This window comes from Macrotis lagotis, chromosome 4 (genome assembly GCF_037893015.1).
Source record: "Macrotis lagotis isolate mMagLag1 chromosome 4, bilby.v1.9.chrom.fasta, whole genome shotgun sequence".
In the NCBI taxonomy this organism is placed as follows: domain Eukaryota; kingdom Metazoa; phylum Chordata; class Mammalia; order Peramelemorphia; family Peramelidae; genus Macrotis; species Macrotis lagotis.
The window spans coordinates 247,810,284-247,824,527 of NC_133661.1; the positions used below are offsets into that span (position 1 = coordinate 247,810,284).

At 40.2% G+C, this 14,244-nt stretch overlaps 1 protein-coding gene across 2 annotated transcripts in view; it reads right to left on the minus strand.

The window, feature by feature from the left end:
• Nucleotides 1-538: 538 nt before the first annotated feature.
• The window catches only part of IFT43 (intraflagellar transport 43), a 164,609-nt gene continuing 150,903 nt past the window's right edge, over nt 539-14,244 (minus strand). Inside the window, exons 5-8 of one of the 2 annotated variants that reach the window (XM_074235682.1) lie at nt 3,117-3,189; nt 2,790-2,865; nt 2,158-2,220; nt 539-983 (exon numbers count right to left, since the gene is read on the minus strand). In XM_074235682.1, coding sequence (XP_074091783.1) covers nt 864-983; nt 2,158-2,220; nt 2,790-2,865; nt 3,117-3,189 — 332 coding nt within the window. In that variant the 3' untranslated portion in view covers nt 539-863. The remainder of the gene's footprint in view (nt 984-2,157; nt 2,221-2,789; nt 2,866-3,116; nt 3,190-14,244) is intronic. The other variant, XM_074235681.1, reaches the window with a different exon arrangement.

Consider the following 14,244-nt stretch of genomic DNA (forward strand, 5'->3'; position numbering starts at 1 on the left):
AGATGAGGAAAAAGAGGTCAAGAGAGGGAAAGTTACTTGCCCAGGTCATATAGCTCTTATCTTCAGCAGGATCTGAACTCAGATCTTCCTCATTTCCAATTCCATGGGGAGGCTACAGAGTCCAAAACAGTAGGATTGTCTCCCATGTGTTCAAGACAATGTCTGGTTTTCACCTCTGACTCCTTGGAAGTGGTTATATTTTTTGAATTTGAACTGAATTATTTCCATTGGGATGTGACCAATGATAACATTTCACATAATTATAACTCTGAAAAGTACATATTCACTTCCAAAGATTATTTGCACTAATTGCACTAGTGGTAACATCATCAACCAAGTACTAGAATGTTTTCTCTTCCAAGTTGTATCTGTCCCTACTCCCAATAACTGATCTAGGGCACTGGAGAATTCTTTAAAACACAGGGCTCTGAACACAGTAGGTGGTTAATACATGTTTGCCAACCAAGTTGATCTTTCATTCTAACTTCTTAAAATCTAAACTATGCTTCTTTACTCTCTCTCCTTTGTGGCTAATTCCTATCAAGCTGTGCTCTTAAGACCTCTGATCCCTCAACCTTGAGGTGGCTCATCAAGGGCCTGGGCATTCTTGTCAGGAAGATGTTAAGAGAGAAAAATGAGAGAGATGGCCACTGGACAGTGAAGCAATTTATTGCATTTGAAATGATCCAATGTTTCCTGCAGAGAATACATGGATATATTCGTATTACAAAATATCTGATATAAAAATCCGGGCTCCTGCCAGCATTCGACTTTCTTTATTTTCAGTCTTAGAGCATTTTGTCTAATACAAAACAGTGATTATTATGCACAGAGCTGAAATAGGCTATAGTTTGACTGAGGGTTCAGGTGTGTTTAGGCTGCCCCACAGAGTCTTCTTTCTCTGAATGTCCAAGATCCCACTCAGTGAGAAGCTCTGAAGACACTTCGGTGTAGAGGTGATCCCAATCCCAGCTGACGTCATCCTGCCAAGAGGGGCACCACCACATGAGATAGAGTTTTCCATCAAAACCAGCCTCTCCTGCCCATGAACCAGTGACTGAGCCTGGTATAATGGCTACAGCTGAATGTATCTAACAAGTTGACAGAGCGAACTCTGAGGGTGAGGAGGCCACTCTGACAAGCCAATTTTAGTCCCTTGTGTCAGGAAAGTGGCTTTAAATGGTTCAGGTTTATTAACATATATAAAATTTAGAGCTGGATAATGAGGAGTTTGTTCCTAAGAATCTACCCTTGCCCCCCACAAAGCTAGGTCAAAGTCTCTCAACCATCACTGGCAGACCATACTCCCTAATACTGATGACCTAGGCTCTGAATAAGCTTGACTCCATTTAACATCAAGGAGAGGGGCGGCTAGGTGGTATAGTGGATAGAACACTGGCCTTAGACTCAGGTGAGTTCAAATCCAGCCTCAGACACTTAATAATTACCTAGCTGTGTGGCCTTGGGCAAGCCACTTAACCCCATTTGCCTTGCAAAAACCTAAAAAAATAAAAAATAATAAAAAAAACATCAAGGAGAAAATATACAAGATTACTATGCTTTCTGGAATGGGATATTTTTGCAGAATAATTTAGAAGTTCTTGAAGACTATGAACTAAGGAATACCAGTTGGCAGAGATGCCAAATACCACAAGTTAAAAAAAATTGGGCCAATGTTTTCTATCTACATTCTAAGAAATTCCAACTGACTCTTACTCTCAACCCCCCCCCCCCCGCCCCACCCTCTCTTTTCCTAAACCCTCTTTGCTCCAGGAAGGCTCCTGTTTACTACAACAGAGTCCTAAGCAAGATGTAGGTCTCAAAAGCCATCCTTTATCCCAGTCCCAAGAGCATAGTTTCAGAGATTATATTTTAAAGAATAGGTAAAGGACTCTTAGAGCAGACCAAATACTTATCAATTGTTATTACTATTTGCATTGAGTATCAGTGCTTGCTAGATGGACTGATCATCGGTTTGTTAGATGATTTGGAGCTAAATTGGCAATAATTGCTCTGCTTTTTCATAAATATATTGGGCATTTAAGACTTTCACTGACTCTCTCAGGGATCACTGTGTAGAAATGCCTCTAAATATCCTAGGCTGTTCAGGAAAAAAGCCTCCTATATCAGGTCTTGGTGCTACCATTATGTCTATACCTCTCGAACTTCATGCTCTGGAGCAAGGACTTTGGTGAGGAGTTTCAGATCGATCTCTCCATCCTGTGAATAGAAAGGAAAAAAAAATGGTCCATCTTTGAAAGGTGGCAAGAGTTAGGCTCAAGGCCAATTCAGTGCTATGAGAATCTCACAAGAGTAGAGCTGGACACTACTAGAGGAAAGTCGATACAGCGTTCCAGAGTAGAGCCAGAAAGGATTAACATCATGAGGATGGAGTGAGTGGGTACTCTATCTGCAAGACTGAACAAGAAGGGCAGAATTGTATTTGCTGAGGGTCTCTACAAGGTAAGGAATAATTTGCTAATATCTGGAAAAACATTAAGTCCATAGGACCTAGATCTATAGAACAATGAGAGACCTTTCAATGAACCAAGACAATAGAACTGGTATCCTGGCACTAGAGGATGTAATATAGAATGGCAGCAATGGAAGAAATGAAATGTCAGTGCTAAACAGCTATTTGGGGAGCAAAGAAATTAATACAAAGGAATTTTTTGGTTGTTTTGTCAAATAAAATAATACATGGGAAACTCTTTGCAAAACTTAAGGCTCTATGTAGATTTGTATTATAATTATTAGTATTTTTTACTTATGGAAGCCATTCTACTCACAAGTGTTTGGAAGGCAGCGTACTTCATCAGGTCATTATCTAAGTCACGATAAGTCATCACCCGGTTAACTTGGATACTGCAGAAGAATAATGAGAAGAATACCAGGACCAGCTCATGGAGGGCCACTGCTCTACCAGCCAGTGGCACTCTCATAACACTGGGGACAAGTGAACACACTCATCTCTGGCAATTATCTGAGACCAACATTCTTTCAAGGAACCAAGGTCTCCATTAGCAAATGGCAAATGTTTAGGAAAAAGGATAATTCATCTTGTTCCTTTCTATTTCTAGATTGGTTTCCAACCTCCTTGGTTTCACTTCTCTTACCTGGGAGGGGCAGCCACCTGCAGAACAAAGTCTTCTTCCTGCACCTCTTCTAGATCTGGTATCACTGGAATATCTGCAAATAGACAAATGTAGGAATATGAGGGATGTGAAAAGGATTCCTGGTACTGATTTACCTTTCCTGTTCAGAAGGGCTCTACATGGGATTAGAGATCCATGGGAAACATCACACCATTCCTCACATTAGTCATAACAAATCACCCAGGATTGATGGAACTATCGAACATGTCAGCATTTTATTATGACTTGCTTAGGGTCTCTAATGTGACATAAGACATTAGCACCAATATTCTCCTATTGGTACTATCTAGTTATGGATTCTAGAGTGCCACAATCATCAAAGAATCAGAATTGTGAGAGACTCAAAGGTTAATGGAAAGATATAATGTGTTGTCAACAACAACTGAAACAGGAAGTACCATGGAAACTATTATACAAGAAATGAAAAATCATAAAGGGAGGCAGGTTGATTATTTAGTAAGGGAGGACAGTTGAACTACCTTAGCACTCCTCTGGTGTCCATACGCAGCTGAAGACATCTAGAGCAGGGGACATGCTCTACAGAAGAACTATGTAAGGGGAGGCTGAGAGGTGGCACTAAAGCACTAGACTTGGAGTCAGGAAGCCCTGAAATCAAATTTGGTCTCAGTCACCTCTTCCAATATGTATGACTGAAGAAGTCACTTACCCCACTCTGTTTCAGTTTTCTCATCTGAAAAATAGGGATAATAAAACCACTAACCTCCCAGAGTTGTGGTAAGGCCAAATGAGGCTTACAAATGAGCCTTTACATAGAGAAATCATTTTACAAATCTCAAAAATGCGACTGATTGTTATTCTATGAAAAGGAGGCACTTGGAAAGAGAAAGTATGGAAGGGAACAATCTGCAGCAGTGGGAGACCTATCCAGATTGAAGAGATCAAACACAGATCCATAGGAGTATCAGAATATTGTTTAGAATCCATTTTATCATCTAGCTAGGCAGCCCTGATACTCTTCTTCCTTGAATGAGGATGCTGAATGTTCAAAAGCAGTTTTCTCCCTTCACATGAGACACACACATACATATGGGGAGTGGAGGGAAAGGGAGAGAGGAAGAGAGAGAGAGAGACAGAGAAGAGACAATGACAGTGAGGGAGAGACAGAGAGAGAGAGAGAGAGAGAGACAACCAGACAGCTAGACAGTGAAAAAGAAAAAGAAAGGTAGATAGATAGAAAAAGAGAAAAAATAGAGAGATAGAAACAAACAGACGGACAGAGGTAGAGAGAAATAAACAGATAAATGAATAGTCAGAGACAGAAAGAGGGAGGGAAGTTCATTTGCATCTAGCTCCTACTGGAGACAATAAAACAGAAATAACCCAAGAAGAGATCAGTTGAGATGGTTAAGCAAGGACCCTTCCTCTTAAGATTCTCTAGGATGAACTCAGTTTTATTTAAAAAAGAAGAATGTAATCATTTCAGGTGCAGTTAGGAAGATGACCACCACTTTCAGACTATTCATTATTTGGACTTTGAGATTGCTCTAGTCAAGCTAAGTCAAAATAGATAAATGTCAGCTCCAGACCTGGTATCTATTACTATTCCCAAGCTGAGAGACAGACAGAAACAAAGATAGAGACAGACACACAGAGAGAAAGAATTGGAAGGGAAGTGAAGGGATAAAAAGAGAGGGAGAGGAATGTGAAAGAGCAGAAAGAAGGGGGGGGAGGGAGGGAGAGACAGACAGAATAAAAAAGATATAAAAGGAGTTGAACATATAAAATAAAAAAAGGGACTAATAAATGACAATAAAAGATGTTATATATATATGTATATATATATGTAGTATGTATGTATTCATACATATAACACCAATTACTAAACAATTAAGCTATGGATATAATGACCCGTATCTAAGGGCAAGCCAGCTTATTTTTCAATGGTTATGCAGTATCTTTTATCTGACTGAGAATAAGGAGTGGCTTTGAAAATTCCATTGCTCATGCAGTCAAACACTAAAATTAAATTGCTCTGTTTAAAGTATGAGTGTCAAGAGCTGGATGCAAATTCTGCTCTTGTGGCTCTCCAGGAGCCACAGCAGGCTCTCGGGGCAGCACCCGCTCCAGGTCCCACGGGGCCGACTACTCAGGCACCACACTGCTGTAAGGAAGAAGTTGGCTGCTCTGCACTCTGTGAGTAATATGTCATTTTTGGAAGGAGCCAGTGAATTACTGTCTGGTTCTCCCTGACTGAATGGCTGCAGCCTGAGATGAATATTCAGGAGATGGAAAGTTAGCTCGACCTGCTGAGTCTGGGGCCTCAGGACAGGGTTTTCTGAAACTCCACTCTCCTTCTCTAACTCTTCAATTTTAGGGTCCATCCTGTCAACGCCGTCCAGCTTCTCTGAGCTCCAAGGAACAGAACTTCCACCCAGTGTCCACTCTGCCCCTCTGCAGGCTCCCATCTTCGAGTCTGTCCTCCTCCTCCTCCAAATGTGCACAAAGAGCTCAATGCCGGCCCATCTGTGACAGATCAGAGGTCGGCTCGGGCCTTGGCAAAGGGACCGCTCAGAGCTGCGCCGGTGGGCTGGCCACACAGTGGGATTTCTCTCTAATTGGCTGCCTGGTGCCCACAAGAACCCAGCAAACTGCCTGAGCGGGACGGAGCCTGCAATGACAGCAAGGCCACGACAAGCTGGAGCATTCTAGTGCGGTGACAGCTTGAGCAATCTCAGCAGAGTTGGTTCAGCCAACTCCCTGGCTCCCGGTGGAACAGGTGGCTATGAAGCCATTTTCAGACTCGGGCAAACTTCAAAAGAACCTAGAAAATATGCAATTTCTGGTTCACAAGTCAGAAAAGGGCCTGTGTACAAAGGAAGAAGTACCTGTAACTCCCCTATTGCCCCCCCCCCCCCTGCAGTGACCTTACAGAGGGGCTGAGAAAAGGAAACTACATGAAAGGACTGTCTGTGACTGTCAGATAACCGCCTATGCCAAAGGATCTGACCCTACACCTCTAGAAACTGGCTTAGAAGTCTAAGTTACCAATGTTACTTGAGACCCAGTGGGTACTATTTAACATTTTAAAATTCAAGAAAAAAGATAACTTCAACAGGGGTTACACAAGATTCTTTGTGGTTTAGTCATTTTCAATCATGCCAGGCTCATTGTGACCAAATTTGGATTTTCTTGGCAATAATACTGGAGTGGTTTGCCATTTTCTTTTCCAGATTATTTTACAGACAAGGAAAATGAGGCAGACAGGGTGAGTAACTTGCCTAGGGTCATTCATCTAGTAAGTGTCTTATTCTTTACTACAGTCCTAATCACAGTGGGAGGAAGCAACAACTTCCTTTAAAACTTTGCTAACTAAAGGCAAGCCCTGGAAATGTCTCATCATTCCACAGGCCCAGTGACCAACCCTTTTGTCTATGGTGACAGAATTAGCCTAGTTAAGCTTAAGTAGAAAAAGTGCTGGCTTTGGAGCCAGTACCACGTAAGCTCAAATCTAATCCTAGACACATCTTGTGTGATCCTTAGGCAAGACACTATCTGCCTTAGGTTCTACAACTTTAAAAAAGAATAGCATCTACTTCCCAGGTTATTTTAAGGACCAAATAAGATAGTATTTATAAAATGCTCTGCAATTTTCAAAGAGCTCAATAAATGTCATCAGTTGTTACTGTCATTATTTGAAAGGCTCATTGCAATTTGGAACTATGGCCAAAGGGGAAAAATCAAACTGAGCATACCCTTTCATCCAACAATACCAGTCCTAGGTCTGTATCCCAAAGAGATCATTAAAAAAAGGGGAAAAGACCCATAAGTACGATAATATTTACAGTAGCTCCTTTCATAGTGATAAAGAACTTGAAAATCAGGGGATGCCAATCAATTGGGGAATAGCTGAATAAACTGTGGTATATGAATGTGATGGAACAGACATATATAAAAATTCTATAAAATATTAAGAGCAGGCAGACTTCAGAAAAGTCTGGAAAGACTTCCATAAATTGATGCTGAGTGAAGTGAGTAGAACTAGGAGAACATTGTATACATTAACAGCAACTTTATATGATAATCATCTATGATGAACCCAACTTCTCTCAGCAGTTCAGTGATCAAGGACAGTTCTAAAGCACTTGTAATGGAAAATCCCATTCACGTTCAGAGAAAAAGCTATAGCCTCTGAATGTAGACTAAAGCATACTATTTTCACTTTTTAAAACTTATGTTTTTTTCCCTTTTTCTCAAGGTGTTTTTCCCTTCAGTTCTGATTTTTCTTTCACAACAGGATTATACTTGTTTAACCTATATCAGATTACTCATTGTCATGGGGAGGGAGTAGAGAAGGGAGGGAGAAAAAACATGGAACTCAAAAGCTTACAAAAAGATGAATGTTGAGAACTATCTTTGCACGTAATTGAAAAAATAAATTAACATTAAAAAATAAGAAAGAATGTTAGTTTGGTCACAGGGCGATGAATTTTTTCAGCCACAGCAACTGTCAAGAGAATCTGTTTTAAGTCGGTGGAGTGGTTGTCCCCCCAGGTAAAAGGACCAACCCTTGACATTCTGAAGAATGAAAGATACAATCTGTGACTTGGCTGCAATCCTATTGAAAGCCTATCCATCCACGGCTCACTTTCACATTGGAAAGTGGAGCAACACAACTTTTGCAATTAAATTTAAAAGCATGCTTCCTTTTTCTACTGTTACTAATCAAATGGTAAAGCTCTTGATTAAAGAGTATCTTCATCTTGGTCAGGGGATGGGCAAAGACAGCAACTTTTATTTATCTAGCAAATTGACTCCTCTATCATCTGGATAGTTCTCTCTTGAAAACAGACCTGCAGCTCATTCAACCTAATGAAGAGGCAGGGTGTCATAATGAATGGAGATTTAGCTTTGGAATCAAGAAATCCTGAATGCAAGTCCTGTTTCTGAAAGGACAGAGAAGAAGCATTTACTTATCAAGTACTTACTAGGTGCCAGACACTTTGCTAAAATCACATTTGATCCTGACAACAAACCTGTGAGATGCTAATATTATCATCTCCACTTTACAGATGATGAAACTGAGTCAGACAGCAAGTTGCCCAGGGTCACACAGCTAGTGTCTAGAGGCCAGATCTGAACTGAGGGATTCCTGATTCTGGGCACAGTGCTCTATCTCTACTGTGTCACCTAACTGCTAATATAACAACAACAATAATAAAACTGGCATTCATATGATGCTAAGCACTTTACACATTTTATTTTATTTTTCACCATAGTCAAGGAAGTAGGTGCTATTATTGTCCACATTTTACAGGTGAAGAAACTGAGGCAAGCAGAGGTTAAAGTGACATAGAAAGTATCTGAATCCATATTTGAACTCAGGTCTTCTTGATTCCAGGTCAGTATTCTCCTCACGATATCACTTAGTTGCCTACAACACACACTGACTGTGTGATCCAGGACAAATCACTTAATCTTTCTGTGTCCAAGGCAACTATGAAGAAGATGAATATACCTGCATTGGCAGTGTTTCCTCACTTGGGACTTGCCTATGCCATTTAAATTGCAGGTTCCATTTCTTATCTCCCAGTACTTAAAAGTGCCCTCTCCAACCTTCCATCAGAATCCTTATTAGCTATTATTTAGGGGGTCTCTAAAGACCTTACCCTATTATTTTTGGATGACCAGGTCAACTGAGAGAGAATGACAAAGTGTACAAACCATAGGGATTCCTGGAGACACCAGCCTGTGGACCCCTTCAGGAGGAGGTGTTTCAATGACTGAGGAGTTCAGCTTCCCTTACTATGTCTTATTAAACTTGGACCCACAGAGCAGGAGTCCAGGTGATCTCAACATACACAGAGGGATGCACTTTAAATATAAAGACAATTAACAAAGAAAGCCCCTTGGTTGCAATTAGACAAAATGATTCCCAATTCTTTGAGCTAAATTGCCATTTTCCTTTAGTGACAGTGGCTTTTCTTTCTTGTCTTCTTTGTTCTTTGTGACTCCCAGGCTCCATCTCCCCCCACCTCCACCACCCCCTCCTCCTGTGGTCACAGATTGTGGTGCCATAAGCACAGAATTCAGATTAATGACTTGATAATGATGGATTTACATAGAGAGCACCCTTCACTCAGGAAGATTCCCAAAGAGTCTATAGAGTAGAGGCACTGTTGGGAAAGCAGACTAAACTAGTACCAAGTCACCTCTGGAGGAGGGGAGGAAGCTCTATTTTCTTTCATTCCCTTGTTTTCCAGCCATTAAAAACATGTTAGGACAGAAGAGGAAGAGGAATCCAGACTGCGAGAGAATTGTTTTGGGAGAGGAGGGTAAGAACTTCACCCTCAGAACTGAAAATTGGTCAGAATTCTGACATTTGTATTTTGTGTCATCTCTTATGACATTGTCCAAATATTATTATCATTCTCCTTCTCCAAATCCTTGTCTGTTGTTTTCCCTAACTAGTGCTTCTAAAACACAAATATTTATTTTTCATTCTTCTCAACTGACTTATTGCCTGAGCTTTTAACACGACTTCTCTTTCCCATATTTTGCTGGTGTATTTGCAGCATACACAGCCTGCAGGGGACAAGTAAACCTATTCTCAGAAGATGAATGCATAAAACAACCTTTGACCAATATTTAATGAGAACCTACCTACTATGTGCAAGATCCTATCAGGAATTTAAAAATACACAGGGCATAGTCCCTAATCTTGAGTCTACTTGAGAGGATGTGATATGTGCATATAAAATGCTAACAATATTACAAAATCATGGAATGCTTCAAGCATTTGCATGCTGTTTTCATGCAGAGGTCATTTTAATATTCTCTGCATCATTTCAATTTCAGTGTATATGTATATGTACCTGTCCCCAAATGTTTCTTAAGCAGGAGAGAAGCGAAAGCTCTCTGACTACTTTCTGGAGCTCTCTTCTATTAGAATTAACCTGTCTTTAATTGATAGAGCTAGATACGTTATTTCTCGAGACCTATGAGAGGCTGGCTTTATCATTTACATTCCATGGCTAGGAAAATAAAATGCCACAAAGACATGGTAAAGGTTGGCAATCCAATTTAGACCCTTTAATTCCTTCTTTTTAGGGCCTCCTCTGGACACAGATCCTATCCTATCCCCCTACAAGGGATGCCATTTTGGTCACTGAGAAGAATGCTCTCCAGTAGACCCCTAGGTCTTCATGCTTTAGATCAATGCATAAAGAAAGCTTGGTGTTATTCTGACTACCACCACCCCCGTCCCCCATCCCTATCTCTGCACTATTTTTGCACAGGGTCCCAGGTATCCTCTCTTTGTAATACTAACTGATAGGAATAGGAGTGAACTTGTGATCTTGTGATCTCATCAACATAGGGAAATCCAGCTAGCAATGCTGGTCAGAATCTTCTCTACAACTTAAGAGGACTGTTTGCAGTAGAGGGTAATACTTTTTAGTTGTTTGTGATTGGGAAACATTTAAGAAAATAAATGAAAATGTCATAGAACATAGATGATATTATAGATGCTCTATTTCTATTTGAGTTGGACACTCCTGGCCTAGAGCATTGAGGAGTTATGAGATTTGCATAGTCACACAATCAATGTGTACCAGACTTGACTCAGAGTTGACTCAGAGGTGCTTTGATTAGCTTCATTTAACAGTTGAAGAAACTGAGGCAACCAAACATTAACTCATTTACCTGGGTTTAGAATTTTATTAAATGTCTAAGGCTCTATTTGAATTCAGGACTCCTGATTCCCACAGGTCCAGTGCTCTATTCACTGTGAAGTCAGGAAGGGCTTCCTATTCAGGTTGGACTAGATGACTCCTTTAAGGTCCCTTACAGGTCAAAGTCTGTCATCCTAGGACCTCTGAGGCCTAATTCCAATTCCAGAATTCTTTGATCCTCTCACATCTAGGCCTGTATTCAAGTTCTATTGATTTTTATTCACCTTTCTATGCTCTTCTCCTTGTATCTCTGATCGGTCTGGCACAGTTTTAAAATGATTGGCAGAGAATTTTATGCTAAAATAATTGCTAAGAGTCAAATTTAAAGAGTTGAATCTTCAAGTAGGCAAGTTTATCAAGAAAGGTAGCCCATGAACGTTAAGAAGCATTCCCTTACTTTCTTTTTGACACAAAATGACGTGTCTTGCCAATTAAATGCTTCAAGAAAAGATGATGGCAGGTCTTAGATAAGTAGAAGTAACAACAGTAATTACTACTGTAAATGTATAATATACAGTACTACTTTGCAAAATTCCAGAAGTCATTCTAGCTTGCGTAACTGGTTGTTTTTTAAAAAGACCCTTATTTAATTTGTACAAGCTTTCCCTTCCCAAACAGTTTACTATAGATGCTATGTGATGATACATTTTGTGATTCTCTGATTTAAAGATTCACTAATCTTTTAGTACTTAGTGAAACAGAAGAGATATCTCCAAGGCATCACCAAATTTATAAGGAGCATACATTGAGAATTCTATATGCTCTCAACTATGGAGAACAACTCACCCAAGTGTTTTGTAGGGGAAAAGAGAACAAAGGTCACATTTCAGGCTGACCTCTAAGTCATATGACAGATAAATATCTTTCAGGAGAGAATCTGCCTTTCTGTATACTATATGCCTCCAGCTTTGTCTCTTTTATTGACTTATATTGGTTAGTGATTTCTGAATGAGTTTTCCTTGTAGAGTTCATGGATACCATCATTCTTTGTTTGGTCAAAGAGATTTGAGAGCTTTTCCTTTTTTATAATTCCTAATTCTCCCTTCATCCTGATACCTTACCAAAGGGTAAGAATAGATTACAACACTGTTCATTTAGGAATCAGTGTTGGCCCTCAATGTGTTTAGTTGAGATGTAGCTTCACTGAAAGTATAAGCAGCACTGGCCCTGGAGTCAGGAGTACCTGAGTTCAAATCTGGTCTCAGACAATTAATAATTACCTAGCTGTGTGGCCTTGGGCAAGCCACTTAACCCCCATTTGCCTTGCAAAAAAGGCCTAAAAAAAAAAAAAGAAAGTATAAGTAAAACTCAAAAGCTTGCAAAAAGATGAATGTTGAAAACTATCTTTGCACGTAATTGAAAAATAAATTAAATTTTTTAAAAAGAAAAAATACAGGCAGAGAGAACAGCTTCTTTGGCGGAATGATCTCTTTCACTTTTTTTACCTGGAAAATCTTCCCATAGACATATGTCCTATTTGATCATATCTAATTTCTTTCTGAAGGATAAAAACAAGCTTATATTCTACACCAATCAAATGTCTCTCTACTGGTTTATTCATAGACAATAAGCCCAAAAAGCTTATTATTAAATGCCAGAATTTTTAGTAACAATAAAATATAGGATTTGGAGATGCTGCTTAAGGTGACCCCCAAAAAGGACTGGCAAAGCTGACTAGCTCTGTCCCCCAAGTCAATACCTCTCAGTGGGATAAAATTAGAAGAGGCTCCAATAGCTGATAAACAAAAGGAAATAACTTCTATTATTGGAAAAGGAGAAGATAACTTCAAACCAACGATCATTATAATTTTTCTCTGCTGCTGCAAAACTTTGTTTTACTGAATGCTGTTACCTTCTGTATCACGTATGGGGAATTTTAAACAGCCAAATGGAAGAAGGTCTGATTGAAGATGAAGTTAAGTGAAAGAAATTGGTCTCATTTAGCACATGACAGGATTCATCTGTGTTCCCAAGTCCACTGAGGTAGCATCATGGGCGTTTCATATTCATGAGCTGCTGCGACACTGTGTCCCCTCATTTACAAAGAGCCGTGTTCAGCAAATTCTGTCCCTGTGGACACACCGTGCATTTCATGGTCTTGTCAGAGAGACATCAAACACTCCAGTAACCAAATACCAGAAAATGGCTTTAATTAGTGGATCTCAATCGTATAAATAATTTTTTTTCTAAGTGGAAAAATGGAGAATAAAAAAAAAGAAAGAAAGAAAAGTGGAAAACGATAGGCAACAGGCTTCAAAAACCTGAAGGAACAAGGGAAAGAGGCAGACCCTGTGGAACACACAAACAAGCTTGAGGTCTCGTGGAAGCCTGGCACAGTCCCCTGTGCAATAGCTGAATCAGAGAACAAGGGGGGGGGGCAAAAAACAACTCTCTGGGCACCTGGCAGGTTCATTTTATAAAGGTGCATCCCCGGTGACTTCAATTGATTATAGTTGATTCCAGCCTGCTGGTCACTGACAAAGGGAGAATGGAACAGGAAGCCCCCACTAGGGCAGGGCAGGCACAACAATAGGACCTTAGAAAGTTGAGAAGAGAAAATATAATGTGGGTCATAAAATTCTGTGAGATGGCTGCTGGTGGGGAGGTGTGGCTCCCAGTACCACCTGGGTAGTGATCATGGAAGATAAGAGAAATTCTAGGAGATACCACCACAGGAGGGTGCTAAATCAGAGGAGGGTACACTGTAGGTGTCTCAGCAGCAATCCACATATGAAATGTCAAATGTTTTTGCTAATACTGTTGGGGGAAAGAAAAAGATCACAGATGGGCAGAGAAAGAAGATCAAAATAGGTAACTGGTTTGAGCATGCTCTTCAAGCTGTGACAAACTCCCTTGCCTGAAAATAGATTGGAGAAGGGGATTCTGAGATGGCTTGGGTTTTTGAGTCATTTGATTTGGCATTTGTGAGATCATGTAAGCAAAGAGTGGGGATTTCCTGAGAAGGTAATACAGCTCAAAATATTAAGCTCTTGATATTGGAGGGTGGGGGTTGATCACAATGACCACATATTCATCAAAACAACCCTCCACCCCCTTCATTCCTAAATTCTACCAAAATCAATGCTAAGGATAGTCAAACAGGAATATTCTCCTGAAGCTCCTCAAAGATTAGGGGAAGGGAGATCTGGTAAGGTTTTGCTGTTGTAGGAAGCCCAGATGACAGGAGCTTTAGCTGTCTGCTTAGGACCCCAGGGCCAAAGAACTGATCAGAGCCACTTCCAGGAGTAACCTTTGTGACATTCACTACTGAAATGCTGACCCTTGACTTTGTTGAGAAAATTCACAACAGCAATGGTTGGTGAAAATGAAAATCAACTAGCAACTGTAGAAAATAGTTCTACAAGAACAAAAACTCTCTCAGAATTTCATTAGTATTC